This window comes from Megalops cyprinoides, chromosome 18 (assembly GCF_013368585.1).
Source record: "Megalops cyprinoides isolate fMegCyp1 chromosome 18, fMegCyp1.pri, whole genome shotgun sequence".
Lineage (NCBI taxonomy): Eukaryota > Metazoa > Chordata > Actinopteri > Elopiformes > Megalopidae > Megalops > Megalops cyprinoides.
In genome coordinates, this window is record NC_050600.1 from 20,854,165 (window position 1) to 20,879,029 (window position 24,865).

Consider the following 24,865-nt stretch of genomic DNA (forward strand, 5'->3'; position numbering starts at 1 on the left):
TGTGTGTGTGTGTGTGTGCGTGTGTCTGTGTGTTTACATTCGAGTGTGTGCATGCATGTCTTCATGCCTGCTTGGGCTGCTAGCATTATCAGTGGTAACGCTGTTGTAATACAAAGAAAGTCCTAGACAAGACTGAAAAAAGGTTTGTCAACACCAGTATGGAGTCTTTACAAGTTTGCACTAGACTGGATCAGTGTTGACTGAACTGAAACAGAGACTGTTTGAATGATGGGTGGTTGTTATTTTGATGGTGATTGTATAATATTGCTGAGAGAATGTAATAGGTCTAGGCAACCGAAGAGCATGTTGCTAGAAGAATAATGAGCACATGGTAATGACATCAGCCCTCCGATTCAGGGAAGGTTATTTATGCTAACCAGAGCCAAGGGACCTGCTCTTTCAGTGCTGTGGGTGTGTAAGTTTCTCAGCAGGGTGTTGTGAGGAAGGCGCAGACACACAGGCTCAGAAACACACACGGTGAAGTCAGATCCAGCTCAGCATTTGAAAATGGTGCAGGCCAGTTGGTATGTTTTATTCTGTTGGTTTGTAAAAGCACGCACTACAGACCACACTCAGCTGTAATAATGGTGATGAACTCCAGGTGTTCCCTGGGCAGCGTTAATGTGCTGGAAGTGATTAGGCTCATCTTCCCTTCAGCACCCTCAGCTTGCCTTCATTTCCCTCTGCGCAGAACCGCTGCAGAGGGCTCAGTCACTCAGCCACTGCCTACTGCCAGCATGTCCAAGGCCTCAAGCCTGAGGCCACATCTCTGAGGCAAAATATCTAATGTCACGTGTCTGAGGTCCAAGGCCACATAATGAAAGGTTGATTTACACTTCAAATTCACATGCAAACATGAATGCGAACACAGACATGGCACCACTTTCCCCAGACTGAAGACCCTTCATGCTAGTGTTTTTGGAGAACAGTATGTGGCCACATACACCGACCACCAAAACAGTTAGTTCTGTCCCATTATTCTTATTGGTCAGTTTGCATTCCAGCCATCACAATAGTCATCATCAATCAAACATCGAACATGGCGATCTTTCAATTGACAGTGTAGCCCTTCATATTGTTATGAAATCTAGCAGGTGCTTGAGAGACAATGTGAAACTATGTGACCAGCCTTTAGGGTCACAATAATGTCATTTTCGGTGACAGCTGTGGCCACACTGACTGCAATAAGCATAGATCAACCCTAAAGCCTTATGTACGAGGTCAATAACCTCATGTGGGGGTCCCCTCTGACACCGCACGCGTGTGTTGAGGCCCGCATCACGCCGAAGCCCGCTGGAGCTCCAAAGCGGGACCGTCCCTGCTGGAGCCCACCTCTGAGGGGTGAGGAGAGCACCGCGCCTTGCAGCACGCCGCCTGCCTGGCCCAGCCACGGCAGTCCCGGCAGATTAGAGGAGATCGGGAATTATCCCCCATCCTCAGCCCGCAATTACAACAAGCCTCAGACCCAGCCAACGGGAGGAAATAAGACCATTAACGGCTGAAGCGCTCCACAGAGCCTCAGCATGGAGAGAGCACTGAAAGCCCTCACCATATGGCAGATGCCGGCTGCATTCGGAGGTGTTTCGCATCTAGGATGTGGAAGAATGTCAACCACAATTGTGCCTTCAAATGGATGGGTGTGAAAGTCAGTGACTTGCTGTGTAAAGGCTTCACACTTTCCCTGATGAAAAAGGACTGCAAAAGAATGAAAAAGAATCTACATGGATTTGTTTCTGAACCTCTATATTTATATATATTTATATTTATATTATATTATATTTATATCAGTATATCTGACCTCTCCTTTAGAATGAGTTGAACTCTTTTATAGATGTCGTTCAATATTTGGGAAGACAAATGTGAAATAATACCAAGTACCTCTTTTAATATGCTGTCCATGAGAAATTATTACTGCTCATATTGCTGACAATATCCATGTAGTGATTGCAGAGAATCATACAAGCAGTGAGCCTCTTGTTTAACCCATTCATCGCTTCAGTGCATAAGGTCAGCATTATTAGATCATAGCTCAGTTATTACTGCATAATCATTTTCTCTCAGTGGACAGTCCCATGCATCTACTCGCCTTGTGGAGGTACATCCCTATTGCAACAGCGGACCTGCGGCAACATCACGCTGCCTCTGTCAACAGCCGCTGTGGTGACACCCCCTCACGGGCCTCCCCCAGCTCTTCCAACCACCTGACGGAGCGGACTTAACAGGACGTTAGTTAGCGGGGGAATTTAATATCGCTTACAAATAAGACAACAGTGCACGGCCAGCAACCGCGCACGGCTCCTGCAATTTGCAGAGTCAACCTCTTTACAGTTGTACACTGAACTCTGAATGCTCTTAACTGTGCTGTCATAAACCCATCATAAACAACCAACTGCATTCACACTGTCTGGAAAGTTTCAGCAATGTCACTGACTACACATATGAAAAAGTAATATACTGAGAATATATTTTAGAGAACATATTCTTTACCTCAATAAATATATTGAACGTTATTGCCATTTTGGAATATATATCATATACTATATGTTTGCTTTGTATTAATATATTTTAAATGTATTTGCAACATATTCTTGGGCTTAACATATTTCACAGTATATTGCAATATATTTCATTTTTGTATGGGTAACTAGATTGTGTCCAGACAGTGAACAGCCTGCAAAAGCCTCAAAGCCTCTCTGATGCATTATCTCTCCCTGTGACAATAATAAGCCGCACCGCGTGGCTACCCCATTGTGCAGGTAGGACAGGCTCTTAAATCACCCCAGAATCATAACCTTATCAGCCTCCATATTCACTTCCCCAGACGTCTGAGCACTTTTCCGCCTGACTCCGCGGTCTGTGTAGCAGGTCTCTGTGTTTGGCTGGCACAATACACCACTCTGGAGAAACTCCAGAGGAAGAGGAAACACCCTTAAGGAGTATCCAAACACTATCCACTTTATTCAATATCTCAACTCTTCTGAAGGGACTGTTCAATTCAATTTATTTTACCACAAAATCACATTGACTTGCTCAGGCATAAGACTAATTAGCTGCCTGTTGGAGTAGAAATGGATGCTCACTTCATGCACAGTTATTTGGCTGTTGTTGTTAGAGAAGATATGAGTAGATATGCACAGAAAGCTAACCTAAAGCATAACTCAAAATCCTAGACACCAGTTTGCCCTGAGGGTTCTTATTGAAAATGTTGAGTTCTGCACTGGACGTCTATATTGAGTGTCTGATGACATTAAGCCGATGTAACATTTCTATAAAAGGCTCCTTCCGTCACATGGACCCTAACCTACTCCCACTGCCTCCAACCCCTTTAAAGTGTGACTTGTCATGCTGTTCACGTCATCCATTCACCCTGGGCCAATAATGAGGGAACCGTTCCCTTTCCTCTGTTTCCATGGATACCCAGGGGTCTGTGCTTCCCAAACAGTTGTGACTGAGAGGGTATCCAAGCCCAAAGAGTGTCTTGCCCAGGGAGGGGGGATGGGGGTGATTGTTATACCCACAAGAAAGACTAGGGCACAGGCCAGCGGCCAACCTATATGACCCCCTGAAACCTCGGCCACCCAACAACAGGAGCGCACACACACTCTTGGCCCACTCTCTCGGTCACTTCCTGCTCCGAACGATGTCTCGTCTGAAAGGACAGTGACAAGTTGTGAGGCGGTCTGTGGGAGGACGCTTAAAGTCACACATAAAGGAGGCATTGAGGACGGCGGTGACAGTGACGAAGCCTGCGAGAGGGGGACGGACATTCTTCCCTCACTACCCTTGCCCAGCCGCTCAGACCGTCGTAGTGGGCGGGGTCAGCATGTGACTTGCACTCCCACCTCTGTTTAGTATGACAGGGCCGTGTTGCTGGGGAACACCGAGGAAGATCTTGGACTCACAGTGTGCTCAAACTGCAGCTCAGCATGTTTTCACCCAATGCAACCACTGGGTATTATGCGCACTGCATGGGCTTATTGGCTGGCGCTTGTCACCCGGCAAATTTGTGGCGAGACCATGTTGCACCTGTCAATCATTGCGTGGGGCAAGTGGTGCCGAGCCAAAGTGAAGGCCAGCAGGAGAATTCTAGAACAATGGAAATTCATACATGAACTGGGTGCTAGGACACCAATCCCCAACACCACAGTAACAGTCAGCTTGACCGTGACGACATGTTTTCCTCTGTGCAGACAGGTGCGATCGCACACACAGAGGAATTTCGCACACAAATTTCTCCCGTTGTTTTATCACCTAGTCTCTGGCAAGGGGTTGTGGAAAGCAGCCTCTTCTCTCCAGCTATTTTCCACTGTCTCGCCCGTATTACTCACCTTTAGTCTGGTTTCAAAGGGGGATCGGTTTTCAGGTGCCCAGGGGGCGCCTTGATTTCAGGGGTCATCTTTCAGCTCCCTGCCTGAGGAGATTCCTCTTAACAAAATTTCACGGCTGTCCCACTAACTGCCGCGAAAGTGCTCTTGTAGCCATATGTCGCTTAAATCTCGAATTCGACATGACACGTTTACATTGTTGGGAACCGTCTGGCAAGAAGGGCTGGCTGTTGGACGCGCTAAGGCGAACACCCGCAGACTGAATGTGTCGGGGCTCAGGCAGGGACTCAGGCGCGGACCACGGGAGCGTCGGGTTCCGTGCGTCTTTAATGGAATCGTCAGGCAAGTCGCTAATCCGAAAACAAGCAGGGTCGAAAAACGTGAAACAGGCAGACAGAAGCATAAAGCAAACGCGGGGACGAAACAGGCGAAAAACACTGTGACGAACTAGCAACAGGACAGGGAAAAGCAGGGAAGATATAGGGCAGGGCAGACGAGGGAATGGGGAGCAGGTGTGCAGGCAATCAGACGGGCGGGGAGCGGGGCAGGACCAAAACACAAGGAAAACAAAAGCACATGGGCAAAGGAAAAAACAAAAACTCGACAGCTAAGGAGGCGGAGCACTGACAGTACCCCCCCCTCTACGGACGCCCCCAGGCGTCCCAGCGGGTGCGCCAGGATGCCGGCGGTGAAAGTCCCTGATGAGGGCAGGATCCAGGATGTCCCTGGCAGGGACCCAACACCTCTCCTCAGGACCGTAGCCCTCCCAGTCCACCAGGTACTGGAATCCCCGTCCCCGGCGCCGGACCTTTAGCAGGCGGCGCACGGTGTAAGCCTCCGTTCCGTCGATCAGGCGAGGCGGCGGAGGAGCCCTCGGAGCCGGGCAGAGGGGGCTACTGACGACAGGCTTGACTCTGGAGACATGGAAGGTGGGGTGGATCCGACGGAGCGAGAGCGGGAGCTTGAGCCGAACCGCTACGGGACCAATCACCCTGGCAATAGGAAAGGGGCCGATGTAGCGGGGTGTGAGCTTGCGGGAATCCGTCCTGAGGGGAAGATCCCTAGTGGAAAGCCACACCCGCTGACCCAAGCGATAGCGGGGGGCTCTGGAACGGTGGCGATCGGCGAGCCGCTTAATCTGCGCTGAGGAGCGAAGCAGGGCGAGCCGTGCACGTCTCCAGGTGCGGCGACATCGGCGGATGAAGGCAGCTGCCGAGGGGACGCCGACCTCCTCCTCCTGGGCTGGGAACAGGGGGGGCTGGTACCCTAGACAGCACTGGAAAGGGGACAGTCCCGACGATGATGAGGGCAGGGAGTTAATGGCGTACTCCACCCAGGGCAGTTGCTGGCTCCATGCTGACGGCTCCTGGGAGGTGAGACACCGCAGTACGGTCTCCAATTGCTGGTTCGCCCGCTCGGACTGGCCGTTGGACTGGGGGTGGAACCCAGACGACAAACTGACCGAGGCACCCAGCAGCCTGCAAAAAGCCCTCCAGAAGTGAGAGGTGAACTGGGGGCCCCGGTCGGACACCACGTCTGTGGGCAGCCCATGTAGCCGGAACACGTGGTGGATAAGCAGTTGGGCGGTTTCTCTGGCAGAGGGGAGTTTAGGGAGTGGGACGAAGTGAACGGACTTGGAAAACCGATCTACGATGGTGAGGATGGCGGTGTTACCGTCAGAGGTGGGCAGACCGGTGACGAAATCTAGAGCGATGTGGGACCAGGGTCGTCGGGGAACTGGCAGGGGCTGCAGCAGGCCAGCGGGCGGCTGGTTAGACGTCTTGTTTCGGGCGCAGACCGAGCAGGCAGAAACAAAGCTGCGGACGTCCTCCTTCATGGTGGGCCACCAGAAACGCCGACTGATGAATGCCGCCGTACGTCTGGCGCCGGGATGGCAGGCGAGTCGGGACGAGTGCCCCCATTGCAAGACCTGAGAGCGGGCAGAACGCGGAACAAAGAGGCGATTAGGGGGGCAGGAGCTAGGACCCGGCTCGGTCCGGAGGGCGGCGTGGACGACGTTCTCAATGTCCCATTGTGCCGCTGCAACCAAGCATCGGGCAGGTAAAATGGTGCTGGGTTCCGGAGTCTCGTCTGCTGGCGCGAACTGGCGAGACAGGGCGTCGGGTTTCCCATTCTTGGTTCCCGGTCGGTAGGACAGAGTAAAGTCGAACCGGGAAAAAAGCAGGGACCAGCGGGCCTGTCGGGGGTTCAGACGCTTAGCCGACCTGATATACTCCAAGTTCTTATGATCTGTCCATACCAGGAACGGCGTCTTTGCCCCCTCCAGCCAATGCCTCCACTCCTCCAGCGCCAGTTTAACTGCTAGTAGCTCCCGATCGCCGATGTCGTAATTGCGCTCAGTGGGCGAGAGGCGATGGGAGTAGTAAGCGCAGGGGTGGAGTTTGCTGTCGGTGGCAGAGCGCTGAGACAGGACAGCCCCCACTCCCACGTCTGAGGCATCCACCTCCACGATGAACTGCCGGGCAGGATCGGGCTGGGTCAGGATGGGCGCTGAAGTGAAGCGGCCCTTCAGGTTACGGAACGCCTCCTCCGCTCCCGGGGACCAGGTAAATGCCCTGTTGACTGATGTCAAGGCAGTGAGGGGGGCCGCTATCGAACTGTAATTCCGAACGAAGCGGCGGTAGAAGTTAGCAAAGCCGAGGAAGCGCTGCAGCTCTCGACGGGAAGTGGGGCGAGGCCACTCCTCTACAGCTCGCACCTTCTGCTGGTCCATTTGGATGTTACCCGCCGTGATCACGAAACCCAGGAAAGAGACGGTGTCCCGATGAAATTCGCATTTCTCTGCCTTGACATAGAGGTGGTTCTCCAGCAGGCGCTGGAGAACCCGACGGACCTGCTGGACGTGTTCGGGTAAGGAACGGGAGAAGACGAGTATGTCGTCCAGGTAAACGAACACATACTGGTTCAGCATGTCACGGAGGACATCGTTCACCAGTGACTGGAACACAGCTGGGGAATTCGTCAGACCGAATGGCATGACCAGATATTCATAGTGCCCGGAAGAAGTGTTGAAGGCAGTTTTCCACTCGTCTCCCTCACGGATACGGATCAGGTGGTAGGCGTTGCGGAGGTCGAGTTTAGTAAAGACGGTGGCCCCTTGCAGCGACTCAAAAGCAGTGGACAGGAGCGGTAGGGGGTAGCGATTCTTAACGGTGATGGCGTTGAGACCACGGTAATCAATGCAGGGACGAAGGGAGCCGTCCTTCTTCCCTACGAAGAAAAATCCAGCCCCGGCAGGCGAGGAGGACGGGCGGATGATCCCGGCAGCTAAAGACTCCCGGATGTAGCGATCCATGGCCTCCCTCTCTGGCGGGGACAGGGAGTACAGGCCCCCCCTTGGGGGTGAGGAGCCGGGCAGGAGGTCGATCGCGCAGTCGTAGGGGCGATGCGGAGGAAGCGAGGTGGCGCGGGACTTACTGAACACCGGCTTCAAGTCCAGGTACTCCGGCGGCACTGCCGACAGATCCGGGAATTCCTCGGGCGAGGGAGCGTCTAGCGACGCGGGAGCCAGAGCATCGCGAAGACAGTGGGAGTGGCAGAACGGGCTCCAGCCCAGAATCTTGTTGCCCTGCCAGTCCACGTGGGGGTTGTGCCGAGCGAGCCAGGGATGGCCCAGGACCACGGAAGCTTGTGGGGTGTCTAATATGTGCAGAACGATCTCCTCGCGATGATTGCCGGAGATGAGGAAGCTCACCGGAGGGGTGGCGTGAGTGATGCGGACCAGCGGGGCCCCGGTGATGGCGTGGGCTTCTAGCGGAGAGCGCAGCGGGACACGGGGCAGCTGCAATTGGGCTGCCAGGCCGGCATCGATGAAACTCCCGTCAGCCCCCGAATCGAGTAGCACTGAGACGGCGTGGGGCTGGCCCCCGATGAGCAGAGCGGCCGAAAAAAGAGGGCGGACTCCAGGGGACTGGCTTAAGGGGGTCACGCTCACCTGTACTCCCCTTGCTACGGGTGAGCGCTGGCCCTTTACCGGACAGGTCGCCACGAAATGCCCTGACTGCCCGCAGTAAAGGCAGGACCCGGCGCTGATTCTCCTCTGTCGCTCGGCAGGGGACAGGCGAGTCAGGCGAGCGCGGTCGACCTGCATCGGCTCCAGGGAAGCAGGCGGCGGAATAGCAGGGCTGTGCACAACTGGCGTGGGCAGTTGTGCTCGAGAGGGGCTCGGCAGTTCACTGACTCCTCTCTCCCGGCGCCGCTGCGCCAGGCGCTGGTCGACTCGGATAGCCAGGTCCACCAGGGCGTCAAAGCTGGCCGGCAGTTCCCGGGTGGCCAGCTCATCCTTGACGGACTCAGTAAGGCCATGGAGAAAAACGTCATATTGAGCCTCCGTATTCCAGCCGCTGGAGGCAGCGAGAGTGCGGAAGTCAATAGCAAAGTCCGACGCTGACCGACGCCCCTGGCGAATCAGGAGCATCTCCCTCGCAGCCTCGCGACCATGTCTGGATCGATCGAAGACCCTCCTCATCTCCTCCGCAAAGGCCGCGAAGGAACGGCAGAAAGGGACGCCGGCGTCCCAAACCGCAGTGCCCCACTCCCTGGCGCGTCCCGTCAGCAGGGTGATGACATAGGCGACCCTCGCCCGATCCGTGGGAAACATGGAAGGCTGCAGTTCAAAAACCAGGGAGCACTGGGAGAGGAACGACCGACAGGTTCCCGGACTCCCCGTGTATGACTCGGGAGGTGGCAGACGGGGCTCCCGGTTAGGGGGTACAGTAGGAGCAGATGGGGGGGCTGCAGCGGGCGGCGAGGGGCGGTTATCCTGGCTCAGCTGCAACTGCTGCAGCTGAGATGTGATGCTGGCAAGGCTGGCAGCGAATCCCTCCAGGGACCGGCCGATGGTTCTCAGCTGGGTCTGGTGCCCCCCCAGCAACGCGCCCTGCAGCTCCAGTGCAGCCCGCAACTGGGGTAGGTCCGCTGAGTCCATGATGGCTAGTTCGTACTGTCGGGGCTCAGGCAGGGACTCAGGCGCGGACCACGGGAGCGTCGGGTTCCGTGCGTCTTTAATGGAATCGTCAGGCAAGTCGCTAATCCGAAAACAAGCAGGGTCGAAAAACGTGAAACAGGCAGACAGAAGCATAAAGCAAACGCGGGGACGAAACAGGCGAAAAACACTGTGACGAACTAGCAACAGGACAGGGAAAAGCAGGGAAGATATAGGGCAGGGCAGACGAGGGAATGGGGAGCAGGTGTGCAGGCAATCAGACGGGCGGGGAGCGGGGCAGGACCAAAACACAAGGAAAACAAAAGCACATGGGCAAAGGAAAAAACAAAAACTCGACAGCTAAGGAGGCGGAGCACTGACAGAATGACACTTAAATTGGACACGTCAAATTTAGAATCTATGTTACATTTACCGGTTGCTTGGTTACTGGCTGCAGACGGAATATTCCTCGCTTTACGCCCCAAGTTCACAAAGAGACCTCGCTCACAGCGCACGCCAACCCCGGCAGAGCTCAGAAGTCTCCTCCAACGTGTCGTCGGCGCGGAACAATGGCGTCTTGTTCTCCCCGAGCTGGTGGAATGTGGTGCGGTGGCTTCCGCTGTGGAGGAGCTGGTGACGGCAGAGAGAACGGGAACCCAGTCACCCCGGGGCCAAACAAGGCTGTGGGACGGTGACCTGGGAGGAAAGGCACGTGCCCCCCCCTCCAAACCAGGAGGTATTAGTGATACCTAGAAGTGCACCTCCCTGCAAAACAACCACTTCGCCCTGTCCTCTCTCACCTCGTCTTCTGACACTGATGGCTGCAGCTCTCTAGAATGTGCCAATATGAGACAGACAGACAGTATATTATACCAAAGATGGAAACAGGCGGAAGAGGAAATACAGGCAGAAAATGAAAAGCAAAATGAAAAGAAAAGAAAATGAAAAAATGAAGAGGAGCAGTGGACAGATCTGCAAAGCAAGGTTGTTTCCTGAAGTGCCACGCTAGGACTGACCAAGACACAGAGCATGTTCCTATGCGTAGAGAAGCAGAGAAGTCTGGCAGAAAGCTAGCCGCTTGGTTGATCCGCATCCATACTCCACTCAATGAACACAGGCAATCCACTCATGACCCTCTTTATCCACAGATCACAAAAACAAACATGGCTGGATCGCAGCCGGACGCAATAACGCTTTCACAAACAGAGCTGCCAGCGCCTTAAAACATACAACTTACATAAAACACACCCACCAACACACAGGCGGGGCTGACTGCATGACAACAAACGCAGCATTGATCACACACGGGTGACCAGTGTGCAGGAGAGCAGTGATACCTAAACACTCAGCCCCGCTGTGTATTGAGAACACAATCACAAGAAAGACCAAAACCAGCAAAGACGCACCATCACAGAATTGAGCAATTATATCAAAACGTATCATTCGCTTACATCACCACATCTTGTGCAATCTACATAAATGGGAAAGGGAAAGTCATCAATCAATTCCGTCAACCCACGGGCATGATACTAGCGGGAAGCTGTCCCTGGCGTGGTAACCACACGCACGGCGAGAGCTGATCTGAGATCACCCTAACCCGCTAACCCGGGGGCGTGAGAGAAACTGGGTTACCCAGATTTACCCCGTGCAAACTCATCATGAACCAGCACTCTGAAAATACCGCAAACGCTCTTGCATGCGTTGCTTCGACGCTAAGCAGGCTTATCTTAAGCTGGAGCTCCTGGCTGGACATGCCCATTCACTCGCCGGCCCACCCCTCCCCTCCGATCCTCTTATCAAGTTCAGATGTCAGAGAGCAAACGTGCATGTGGCGAGAAAACGAAGGGTCGACTTTTGAACCGCGTAAAGGATGGTCCATTTCGGCTTTGCGCGAAGACGGTTGGGAATCGGGGAAGGTGAGTTAGCAGGAGCCGTGCCGGCGGAGTGGGCCGGCAGTCACCCAGCACATGCCGGTCAGCTGAGCGGCAGTTGTGTGACTGGCCGCGGGCCAGTGACGGGATGCATTGTTGTTGGGGCAACCAGCTCGTGACAGGGGGAGATGTCAGAGGGGCAGGGGTGCTTGGAAGGGGTGTGTGTGTGTGTGTGTGTGTGTGTGTGTGTGTGTGGGGGGGGGATGAATTAGCCTCAATCACAATGAGCACCACCCACCGCACCCTCCTGAAAGAGGCCATTCATGGTCCGAGGACAGCATTGTCACTCATGGGGCCCCCGCGTAGCCAAACAGAGAGACGGGGCCGCCGGAATCCTGTTGTCTCATTTCTGCCGGGGCGCCGTGGTGGAAGCCGAAATGCACATATCGGACGGGGGGGACCCGCAACGACGAGGGGCAAAAAGAAAGGGACGTTTGTGTCCGAAGCCGCGCGGACAAAATGCCAGGAAGAGTGACCTAAAACAGGAAGCTGAAACTAAGAAACATGGGAGTCCAACTGGAGGAGGAGGAGGAGGAGGAGGGGGCGGGAGCGATGAGCTCACAGAGAGACCGCGAGAGCGGCCCCCTTTTTGCCAATGAAAGGGATTTCACAGCTCAGGAAGCAGCAGCCATGCGGCCGATGGAGACAACGGATCCATCCATGAGCTGACCCCTCCGCACGAAAATGCAATTTCCGATTATAATATTCATAACCCAGAACAGAGAGCACCCCCGTGTTGAAAAACAACTCCATTCAACCAGCTCTGGAGGGCAAACACAAGCACGTGGACACAATGTGCTTATGAGCTGTTGGCAGAAACGCTGGCTTTTGAGAATGGCGCATCCCCCCAGTAAGAGAGTTCAACAACAACACTCCCAGGGTGCACGCTGGCACCATTACATTTGGGTCGGTTGGTTTCGACACTTTTATCATGTGACCTCCCCAAACCAATAATAATATCACTTTACATAACCTGCTAAAGGTCACCTGAAGCCATTAAGCTGCTTTAACCAACAACAATGCGCTGAGTGCGCAAAACGGAATTCTTTTCAGTTTATTTTCAAAGGATGGAGGTGAAACAAGGCCACCGGCTCTGCTGAGTGGCAATACCGTTCCTGCCCCATGACATCCTAACAAACAAATCAACGTTTTTTTCGGGACAAATGGAAAAACTTCTATGTAAGCACCACACATTTCAAGGCCACTTTTAAGTTTATTGTGCTTGGAAGAAATTTTAGCGCACAGCCGTCAGCTATGAGCTGTCTCTGAAATGACATGCTGATTAGCTGATTACATCTTTGAAATTTGAGGTGGGTTATAATTTGGTCTGCATCTGCAAGCTAATAAGAGGGACCTCCCTTTTGTAAATACATTTTTTTCAGCTCCGCTGCAAGTGAATCGCCAAGCTACTCTCAAGTGTTCCCAGCAAAGAACACAACAGCGGCTGAGTCCCAATCAAATATTTGTGTTCCTTCAGTTATGTCATCTGGTGCCGCCCTTCGTTGTGGGAGCAGGAAATAAAATCATCGCCCTCCTTTAGGCTGGTCCCGGGGGGTTGGCGAGAGAGGCCCGATCGGTCTTCCTGTGGGCAGATCAAACACTAAGAACACTATTCCTCCCCTCAGATCCGGTCACCAAGGCACCCTAATTCACCAGAAGGGGACTTGTTTCTGATACGCCAGAGGTTGCCGCAAATTGAAATCTTTCAGGAGAGCGTCATTTGACTTCAGGGCAAATTGGAAGCATACGGCAGAGCAGCTTTCTGTGAGAATGCGAGAGGAGCCCGTTTACGAGCGTTAGCGCTTCAACGGAACAGGGCAACATGTTGCAAAGCCTGCATGTCAGTCACGCATCTGACTTCGATGAGCATCTAAAATATTTTGTGTCCTTGTGGTTTTTCTTTTTTAAAAAATGTGCGCTCTGATGGTCATCCAACCAGGTTTGTGCATGCTTCTCCGCATGCCGCTTCTCAAAACACAGCTATATTCCAGACGTGGGCCACAATCTGAAAACGCTTCTGCCTGTCATAACAAATAAAAGAACCGCTAGGAGAGAGCGGCCGGTGCGGACGCTGAGATTACAGGACTGGGCTAAACTGGCAGCTGCAATGTGCTCACCATCTGGGCTGCCCAGCGACCTTTCTCATTACTCACGCATCAGACGCGACCGTGACCAAACACAGCAGCAACCAGAGGACGACACCTTTAAATTCATAAACAGAAACACCCACAAAGGATACTGGTACAAGGGTTTTCCTTTTTTAAGTCTTAAGGCTAATCATGCGCTATTGCTGCCATTCATGTTATTGTCTCTGACCCATGTATGATGCAACTAGTATGATTTAGTCCTATGTGTGGTTTCAAAGGAGGGGGGTGGGGGGGCTTAGTATGTGGTAGCTACCTGTAGGGTAACTTTACGATGTAGAAGTACAAAAAAATCTTAAGTTTGCGTTTGTTTTAAGGTTTACATAGAATAAGACAGCTTTCCTAACCAACTCAGCTCACTAAGCAACCTTTCAAAGGAAAGCAAGCCAACAAAAGGCTGCATTTACTTAAAAGGGAAGCATAAACCACTCTGGGCTGCTGGAGTGACAGTAACTTTGGGAGCGAATTTCCCCTGAGCTGGTGTGTTCGGGACCTGCGCCTCCCCTGCAGCCACGGTACACACCTCCCCGGGTCCCTCCTCCCTGAGAAAGAGCTCAGCTCCCTCAGGACCCCGGAACTGTAAACCGGAAGGTTACCTCTGCGTAATGACCCAAATACAACCGTTCCTGCAGAAGGAGGTTGAAACTGTAACGGTGATATTGCTAAGGCTCCAGACTGCTGCTTCACTGCTATGTAGGCATTCCACAAACAGTATAAGGTGCGAGAAAAATTGCAATATTTTATCCATTTCTGGTTCTTACACATTAGATCAGTGGATATGAAGACTATTACATTTTTTCTTTTTAATTGTTTATATCATATGCATGAATGTACTGCATGTTACTGCAAGTATGCCTGCTCTTTTTCAATAAGAAATGTATTCAATTGGATATAATCAGACTTAATACATATTTTTGAACTATTTGGAATTTTCAAGCATTTTACTGAAATGAAAACAGTACAAAAGTATTGATCACGAAAAAATGCGTCACATGGGGGAGGGGTAACTGGATGGTCCCTCTGGATGCCCAGAAAATGCCCTGATCTCTGGCCGAACTCACGTGACCTTCCATTAAGTGCCAGGAGATCAGACGGCATCAGACAGATTTGAAGCAATTTGTTCTGAAAAAAAAAAAAAAAACATCCCAGAATCCACCCTGCGCATATTTCCCACAGATCATCCAGTCCTCAGAACATTCTCTGCATTTGCATTTACAGTTGTTCCTATGGTAACACATGCTCCCTTGTAGGAGATCCATGGATTATGACATCATGATGTAATGACATCATAATCATGTAGCCATCTGCTCCCGTAAGCCATCTGCGCCAGTGTGTTTTGTAATGGAGAAAGTGAGCTGTAATGAGTTAAAGTGGACATGGCCAGTTACATCTCATGCAAAGCACCCCAGCCATCATCATTCCTTACCATGTAGAAGTGTAGAGGAGAAGCTGGGCTCAATACAGCCGGGCCATAAGCCCTGGTAACTTCACTGCATGGGAGCTGTACCTCTAAAAATTCTTCCTCTCAATGCTGTACGCAAAAGGTAAAACGTCTCCTTATTTTAATAATTTCCCTCGACTGAGCCATGGCTCCTCATTCCCTCCGATTTGAAATGCTCCCATTCACAGACCCCTTGACGCAGTAATGAGAGATGTGCCCAACTACAACACACTTTCCTCAGGAGCCATTATGAGTCTGCATCTGTGATGGCCCTCATACAGTTCCTTGTGCTTTACAGTCCAACAGAGCTCACCAGAGAAACTGCACTTTGTGTTTTTTCCTACAGGCACATTATCAATCAATACTTCCACCAAGATTTAGCCCTATCTTTTACATGAGAGCTTCTGCATGGTTGGCTACGACCATAAGAGTTATTATCAAGCATTTTACACTGCCACATTTTACTGTGCCACTAATCCCACTCAACACTGTATTGCTTCATACAAAAAAATCCTATCTAGACCTTGAACCAACAACTGCCTGGTAAATTCATCACAACTACATGCAGCATCGATGCAATAGCCCCTAGCATTGCCAACTGATAAAAATAAACCCAAGGAAAGCCTTTAGTTGGACATACCAACCATTTATCATTCGGCCTTGTGAGGCCCACGTACTGCTGTGCGCTCGGCACGTCCAAACAGAATGGTCTCAGAGAAATGACTTTTCCTGGCATTTTAAAACGAATCTCAAGTTTTTTAATGTCAATTCAATGTGCAGAGATGTGCTTTTAATATATGTCACATGATTATAGTCCATACTACAGTACATACAAGGCCCAAAATTGAAAGTGTTCGAAGACACAAGTACCTTTTAAAGGGATATCACCGAACCAATGGATACCTTTGCCTTCCTGTAGCCCTGTCCTCAAAGCCTGCCCTGTGACCGTGAGCCCGCAGATATGAACTCCATCTCAGACCACACAGAGGGATCCGACCTCATCGCTGGCAGATTACACGCGCCGCCACAATGCATCTCTCTGCAGCACCACCCTAATCTGGATTAGGATTTGGGAGGATTTTAAGAGGGGGCTGCTGCTGCCACTGCGCAAACAAAAAGAGGCCTCAGTGATTTCGGCAGGGACGCCCATCCCCCTTACTGAACGGTCCACGCTCTCTCTCTCTCTCTCTCTCTCCTGGCAAGTCGTGGGGGGCAGTCTTGTCATCTGAAATGTCTCTCTGGGTGTTATTTTAAAGGCCGGCGGGGGAGGGAGGAGGGCGTACTCGCGCTCGGACAGCGTCACTGCAGTGCCCCGGCGTGTCGCAGTGCAGATTCGGGTGAGGCTCGCAGCCTCTGCCAGCCTCTCTGCCTAATCCCGGCAGCCTGGAGAGTCCTAACAGCTGGACTCAGATCAGCGGGAGGAATGCCCTCCACTGCCTGCACAGCTCTGCCAGTGCAGTGCTCTGAGAGCCTGACCTTCACGCATAATCTCCCAGAAACCCCTCTGACTGGTATCACGCCCATCTGCACACATCGTGCTTATGAGCTACACAGATGTCTCAGTGGTTGGGACTACATTCTGTCTGATTATATACCATTTATATCATATTAAAATCCACTTTCAACAACAAAGATTTGCTTTTTTCTTCATTTTGTAAACATGAAAAAAAATTATACTTTCGGCCAAATTCATTATCACTATGACAACAGCAAATCAAACAAAAAAACTGACTCAGACCTTGAAACTGCAGTTAAATTGCTCATGTACAGGTATATGCACTGTCGCATCCAGTGTCTGTTCCCACCCCAGTTGTGTTAAGGCTCTAGTCATGCCAACCACAAAACCCATCGGACTTCTAGTTTTGCATATGCATTAAAATTTGCATGTTATTACAGCTGAGGACAGAAATATTATCTGTACCTGAAGAGAATGAAAAGGTTTTCCCAATGAGTCAGTGTGATAAGAACAAACTTTACACTCCTTAAGAAGGACTGATTTTTTTTCAAATTGGTTCGTGATTGCTCCTTTTCATTTTTGAACAGTGAACAAATATAAATGCAATTACCACTAATTATCTCCAGCCAAGCAATGGACTTTGCAGTCCTATTATATTAAAGTTTCTGCATTTTGCTGTACAACACTATCCGGCGACTTCTCTCCCTTATCATCCATTTAAATGTTTCTCTTTTCCAGAGAAACATAAGTAGAGCCAAACTTGGTGAAGTCACTCCCCTAAATACAGTGCTGTGATGTGTTCTACTTTTATTTATTTCCAGGTGTGGAGGTTGGCCCCACCCCAAAAAACACCTCATTGGTGGCCAACATATTTCTCCTATCTCCAATTGGCTCAGGGACAGTTCTGGAACCACAACACTTCCTGCAAGCAACAATCATGGCAACTGTCTGTCATGGGGGTAACAGAAGTCATGCACACAGACCTCTACCTCCAAACACTCCTGATTCTCCACAAATGTGCAATCTGCAATCCCATGGAGACAGAGACATCTTAGCATCGCCCTCAACGCTTTCATATTACAATATGTACTCGCACGAACTGGGGCAATCACAACGCGTGGAAACATTGAGGATTCCACAGAAACTCCCGGTGAGACACCTGCATCCAGGCAACCACATGGCACTTTCAACTGTTTCCAAAACAGCTTGGGAAAGGAAAATGCACGTCCCCATGTTTGTCGTGACGCCATCACATCACAGGATGTGGGAGCAGGAAGTCCACCGCGGCCGCGGCAGGACGTCCTGTTTGGGCAGCGTTTGAGCCCCAGCGTCGCCCCATAGCCACCATCTGTACGCTACGGATTTGTTGTTTGTTGTGTCTGGCCCCCCACTGCCACTCTGCCCAGCCGAAATACCTTATTTACCTAAAAACACCCATACCAATGCGGCCAGGGCAAGAGACAATCCCTTCGGTAGTGTGGCATTCATTTCACCTGTACAGATCTTCTGTCATGCTAATGCAAAACAATAAGTGTTCACATTTATTCATTTCGCCACATCTCTGCTTACAAAGCCATTCATACGTCTGAGAACATTCGGTGCACATCACAAGGAGCATAAACATCAACATGAAAACAGGAATAAACATAAGCAAGAAGCACATTCAAAGGAATCTGAATACACTTGCAGTGCTACAATAAAGAATGCTAGTCTGAGCAAATCTGACCCAAGGATACTTGACAAGTGCAAAATGGTTTTAAGTGCTAACAGAGAGGAGGAGAGGCCTCATTCAGGCAGCCAAGGTGCAGCCTGAAAAGATGAGTTTTCAGTCTGTGGTGGAAGACTGCCAATGACTCAGCCATCCTAATGCTAACAGGGAGCTCATTCCCCCTGGGGGGCCAGAGTCAAGGAGAACTCTGTGAGGATTTTATCAACTAGGGCCTTAAAGCTTAAAGGAGGAAAATTTCCAGACAGTTCCAAAATAAATTATTAGAAATGTGTCCAGTAATTCTCTGCAACTAATACAAAAATTGAGGTAGAGGCCTGCCTTATGTGGACCTGTTGTTTCCAGTAATGTGCCCTCTCCCTGCCTTCCCATTCCTTCTGTGGACACCATCTGATGACGTTGGGGGTGGAGGGGTGTTCAGAAATCAGTGTCAGAGGTCAGGGGTCAGGGGTGAACATGTCCCCCTGACTCTGAGCCAGCAAAGCCACCTGCCCAGCAAACACCTCAGCCTCCCAGGTCACAGGTCCCCAGGAGTGGGGTGCCACATTACCCAGGCCGCTTCGACAACGGAACAGAACGACCACAGACTCCTGCTAGCAACACAAGTCCAAGAATGCATCAACAGTCTTGAACGGGAGATGGGTGCGAAAACGCTTCAGAGTTGAGCTTCTAAGCTGAAACGTTTGAAAATGCAAACTGCTGAGTTTAAGTTTGAGGGAAACTAAGATGTGCCATGTGCCTTATTTTTGTGATGGGTAAGAGTTTCTCAATAGTCTCAGTCCCCAGTGAGAAGACATCTGACCCACTCCGGATGCCACTGTCCCAATATTTCGCAATCGCAACCAGAACTTCAGTGATATTGTATTCTTACAGCAGTCATACGCAGACAAGCAGTCTTTGTAAGAAATTCTGTAATTCATCATAGCTCTGATATTAAAGTACTTGTTTTAGCTGCAACACAATGCTCTCTGTAGTCATGCAATCCTGGCCAGTGTTACTTCAGCTCAGAGCTGTTCAGATCTCAGATCATTTCTGCTGTGCCAAAAGGTCAAGCCCCCTCACTCAGCCACCTGCAGTCTACACCAGCTGGAGTCACTGAAACTGACAAAGCCATTTTGCTTATGCTTCTGGAGGCTGTTTTGTCTTTATCGATTATAGTCTCCATGCTCATGTTCTTGTGAATTATGGCTAACATGGAAGCAATTAAAAGCAATTACCATTCCAGCGTTGCTCCGCCATAATAAGTCAGTCTGAAATGTGTGTAATTCTACTCCTTTGAGGAAATCAAGGTTTCATGTTAGGCAATTACCTACATCAGTACTTCAGTGAGTGAGGTTTCTCAGGCCTCGCCACCCCTGCTCAGCTTTCAGCTCCGTCCGCAGCCCTGCTGCTGCCTACCTGGACTGCGGCTTCTTCAATCGGCACCCCCAACCATGTGAAGGCAGGAAGCTATTAAGGAGTTCTAAACAATCTCTCACAGCTGTCCTGCCCCATTCGCTTAAGCATAACACAAGTGGCAGCTATCAAAGAGTTTCAATTTCTATTTATGTAAGTACATATACATACAGATATATATCTATATACATATATATGTATATATACAATGTATATTTATAATGCCTGTGCATGATATAGATACACGCATACATATATAATCAAACATTTTGTAATGTTTCTTGCAGGAATGCTCTATAACCATAGGTGAACACTTCTCTTTGCTCCACTGTTTATGGGAGACGTGTGCCGCGGTGTGAGAATGAAAACACTCCAAATTCTTCATTCCACAGTACCGCAGTAAACAGCCTGCTTCCGCTCTGCATACTTTTAGCAACAGCACAGAGTGATCTCAGCCTGGGCCGGACCGTGGCGCACCTACCACACTGCGGTGATACGCAAGGGGAAAGAACTGTTTCAGTGTGCAGTACGTCTGAAATAGCGATAGCGATACACGGTGATGGAAAACAGCGACTGGCATGAAAAGCAGCATGCTCGCAGACAAACAAATGAGACACAAATTCATCGCACGCCCCCTCTTGAGCGCTCCGCTGGCAGTGGTTTGGTCTGTTTTAGGCTTTTACCGTTGCCGTATCCCCGCCCCGTCGTCGGCACTGGCAGTAACGCCGGCGTGCGCGTGTGAGGCGAACGGGGCAGTGCGCTCGTCATCAGTCAGCGCGAGGGCAATAAAAGTGGAGAGCCGCGAGTCAGAACGAGACAAAACAGGCCATTAACAAAGCCGCGCAATCCCTCCCCGGCGACAGCTCCCTCGCTGCCGGGCATCCGCTCTGAGGACGTCAGGCCCCGAGCGGATCCGATTCCGCGCCGCTCATGGGGTCCGTTTCTCTCAGGAGGAGCTTGGCCCTGCCCCACCTCCGCTGACACAGCGCCTCAGTGAGACTAAAGACCCCCGACTTGAGTTTTTCTTCACTTCACCGATTCATTAAACCCACTCACTTAATAGCAGACACAGGCAGGACTCTGGGAGCACGGCGTTTCTGCAGCTGGCTTCCTTTTCCACTCGGCTCAGACTCAGATCTGTTTATCTGGTAACAAAACACCACCATCTTTCATCGGATCCAGTTACATTCTAATATGGTGATAATGAAGACTGTCAGTTCTGTTCAAAGGGGAGGTGGCCCGTTGCACCCCAAAGGGAGTCATTATAATGAAGAGATAATGGGTATCATATCAAAAAGGCCCAAGGAACTCATGGAAAACTGCTCCTCCTTCTCTTTGCCTGGGTTTGAAATTACTGAGGCACAAAGAGTCCGGTTTAATAAACGAACTGATAAATGAACAACAGTGGACACAATTTTGGTGAACAGCTCAACAGATGGTGAATGCAGTAGTCTTATTCATGGAACAAACTTGGTCACAAATTGTCAAGCACAGCCAACTCAACTTTGATACCTCAAACCCAAATTTCAACCAAACCTGAATTTTGACAACAGCACTGCGTTAATTTGAACCATTATCAAAATCCCAAATTATCCATCAATGGCACATGGACTTTAATAAAGTGCTCCCGAGTTTGGCCTTTGAACCACTTACTAGCTCAAAAGCAATGAGGTTTGTATTTTGGAAACTGACACGTTCACCAAGTTTTGGAAATAGAGGTGAGCAAACACACAAACCACATTCCTCTCACGCCCACAATTTTTCATGTGGAATTTTTGGTTATCGCATCATCCCTTACTTCTGGCCCAAAACACCAGCAATCCAATCTCATTGTGTGAGGAATCCACATGCAGAATGAATTTATGAATGAACAGCTGAATGGGTGCTACAGTGACTAAAGGAGGACCAGTGAAACACACCTCCTTGTTACCTTACATACTGACAACTCCCCTGAGGTGCTAACTGATAATGCGGTGAAGTGACACAAATGAAACAATCTGCTAGCCCCAACGGCAGAGTGAGCCTCTCCTTCTGGCCAGTTAATATTCCCAAACAGTGACACATGCTGTTGTGGGCTCAGCTTCAGACGGTGTTGCCTTGTTTTCCTCTAAGCTCACTCAGCGGCAGGCGAATAACGGATAGGCTGACGTCAAACCTCTCACCCATCACTTGATACCCAGGGCCCAGCTGTGGCACGCCAGGCTGGCAGCTACTCAGAGAACAGCTTGCTCAGCCCTGTAGGGGTGGTCATTCTTCCTGCTTCAGCCACAGCTGGCATCTCAACTTGTTCAGTCCTTTTAAATGTGTTTTTTCTTTCTTTCTTTCTTTCTTTTTGCAGCATCATCTAACAAAAGGATATTCTTGAAGCTCCTGCATCTGTTGAAAATCTTACTGCTCCTGCCACTGAAAACACATCCATTTTAAACCTTACAGGTATATGAAACTTCAATTTTTTTTTACTAATTAGTAGTAGATCTTGCTATTGTTTGCCTCTTGCTGTAGTTTCGCACCTGTGATAGTGTGGACAACTTCTTCGTTAGTAAAGAGAACATTGCGAAGAGGTGTGCTTCTTCAACAACCAAACAGCAATTCACTCTCGTTTCTGTCAGGTGGATTTAGCCCCTCTGACGTCATTCTCTTTCCTCTTTATCATATAAATGACCACCTCGTGAACTGGCCTGCAAAATCACTCCGTAGCGGAAGCATGAAACGCGATTAATTTAAGAAATCGCTATGCAAGTAACAGCAACCATAAATAGTCACTTTAGACAAGGGGGCGGGGCTACAGTAATGAAGTTTCTAGTTCAGCACAGCTGGATGACACCAATGCCACCAAATTTTCAAATCTTGCCCATGTTTCCTCAAATCTTTTTAAAAATTATATTCAACCGCATTCTGAAATAGAATACCCTGTTTTATAAAAAAAATGTGTCCATACATACAACGTCACATCAACAGCAATCGTATTCCACCCAAAACAGTTTGAAGCCAACGAGAAAGCAAAATACTGCATGTCAGTAATGACATATGATTCAAAATCTCCACAAACAAAATTCCGTTTATCAGATTACCGTCCCCAAAATTGAGGAGTAGCGTAAATTCATGCTATGTGATGTCTTCATTTTCCTCCGAGAGCGAATGTAACCCAGTAAGTGGTGTCGAGTGATAACTTTGTTTTACAGGTGAACGTGCGCTTATGATGGCTACATTGCTTCCTGAGTGGCACCAAAACAAATATTTTGTTTCAGCTCGACTAGGTTGTACATTTATGTTTATGCAAAATTGTTTATGCAATTTTGCAGCGTTGACAGTGAGCTGCAAGCTGCTTAACATCGCCGCTACATGAAAAAGGTATCAGGCTAGAACACTGGGAAATGCAACTCACCTCAATCCATTTCTGCGCCTCTTGAAACGCTGGTTCGGGAGCCGCTTCGGGGTGGTGATGCTGCCCAATGTCTGCACCGGGACTGGCCATTTGCAAAGCCGTTAAGCAAAAAGAGAGCAGCGGACCTCTCTAAAAATTGGGGCTGAAATTTCACTGCTCTGCGTCAGTGGAAGAGCGATGCGCTCCTGCAGTTAATGTATATGTGGAACTTCCGAAAACTCTTTCGTTTCACTTTGACCCGCCGTATCACCCACTTTTAGGCTGGCCCCCTCGGTACACTGGCTCTCGCCCGCTTGCTTGCCGCAAACCTGCACCGCATTCGGCGATACCACTGTATCTCGGTCGCTGGGACTGTGGGAGGCTTCTGAACTCCCGCACGCTGCAATGCGATTCGAACCAATGGCTAAAAATAAACAGCAGAACGGAGCTCCGCCACCGGCCAATGCTAAGCAAGCAAACACATCCTGCGGCCAGTCGCTGTCACACGACTGCTTTCACACAAGCGGGACACTGGCTGCCCGAAAAGCGCTGAAAAGAATTTCTACAGGGACAATGGCGTGTACCGCTAGCGCTCCAATTCTGGCCAATGACGGAAACAGGGAGACAAGAATCTGACAACTCGCGGACCCGTCCCTCTGTCACTATTTGACGTCAGGTGCATAAAGGTTAGACATTATTCGCCATCAATAAAAGGTTTCAAACTTAACTGGAATGACCTCAACAACTAAAAATACAGACATTACCTTGAGTTATACCAATTCTGTTATCCAAAGGGTGATTTCAAACTTGTTTGTTTTTATTTATAAAACAATGACGTTCTATAATAAATACCCTGCATAATGAATACGTTTAAGGCTTCTGTGTCGTATTAAAGTAATTCACTGGGAAATGGTAGACATTTTAACTTCATTCCTTAACATTAGTCATGCTACCCAGATAATATACATTCTGTAAAACAGAAATATTAAGCGATTCTTCACTGACTTTCAATTTTGACCACAAAGTTTTGCAGAACCGAAGTGTCTTCGAGGAGTCAACGAACAACCGCATTTCCTAAGGGAGTTGAAAACAAAGAGATATTGATGGCACATTTTAACACTGTACCCAGACCTGTGGCGGTTAAACCAGTTGGAGACTCCGGTCATTCCACCTCTCTTAACGTCTCCAGAGCATCCCACGGTGAGCACCATCTTGTTCAGAATCTACTGTAGGGTTCTTGTCTTCACCCTGTATCTGAGGCCATTTATCAATCGTAAACATTGCACTAGGGTTGCATTTTACTTAGACAGAGCTGACAGCTCTGTAATTTGATTAAAGAATGCTGTGCGTGTCTATGTCAACTGTTTGCTGGGACATGAAATGCCAGGGAAAGGCAATCACACTATTTTAAGTGTCTGTCTGAAATTAGAGCAAGCCCTCAGTGCTCTTTAAGTGGTCTCTCAAAGCACAATGCAGGTGCCTTTCAAGAGAAAATAATAATAATGGTAGTAATAATAATATGAATGGAAGAACACAGCCAAAGGATGTTATCTAGTTGCCTGCTATAAAGCTACAACATGCTGAAGAAAACATGTATTATTTATTACTTCTCTTCCAAGCTGCATGAATGTTGCGTCTCAGGATAACTGTAGAGATTATCATCAGAGGAACTGAAACTGAAGGGATTATCCACAGAGGAAGTGAAGATGAAGAAAATAGCTGTGTGTGTGTCTGTGTGTGTGTGTGTGTGTGTGTGTTGGGGGGTTGCAGGCTATTCTCAGATCATTGTTTTCAAAATAGTTGCTGGGTCAGGACCAGTACTATTCTACTCAATAGCACGGTCCATAAGTGTTCTTCTACTTAATCACCTAAAGCTGAGGCCTTGAGCAAATACAGATGGTTTCACTGCCACTCAAACCTTCCTTAACCGCACAAGGCCAACACAACAAAGTTATTAGCATTTTCCCAACGCCATTCCTGTAAATAAACACAGCACTCCACAACCCGGGGAAGATCAAAAACAGGTCCCGGGAGTGGTAGGACAATGACAGAGTACCGGAGAAGTGCAGGAATGCAAACTGTGAACTTGCAGGTAGAGGCACTGCAGAGGACGAGCAGCAATGCGAGCTGGGATAGGT

General features: G+C 49.7%; 1 protein-coding gene across 4 annotated transcripts in view; it reads right to left on the reverse strand.

The window, feature by feature from the left end:
- LOC118793000 (LIM and calponin homology domains-containing protein 1-like) overlaps nt 1-22,905 on the reverse strand; it is a 117,979-nt gene extending 95,074 nt beyond the window's left edge. For all 4 annotated transcript variants that reach the window (XM_036550915.1, XM_036550917.1, XM_036550916.1 and 1 more), the window contains exon 1: nt 22,749-22,905. In XM_036550915.1, coding sequence (XP_036406808.1) covers nt 22,749-22,838 — 90 coding nt within the window. In that variant the 5' untranslated portion in view covers nt 22,839-22,905. The remainder of the gene's footprint in view (nt 1-22,748) is intronic.
- Nucleotides 22,906-24,865: the final 1,960 nt, after the last annotated feature.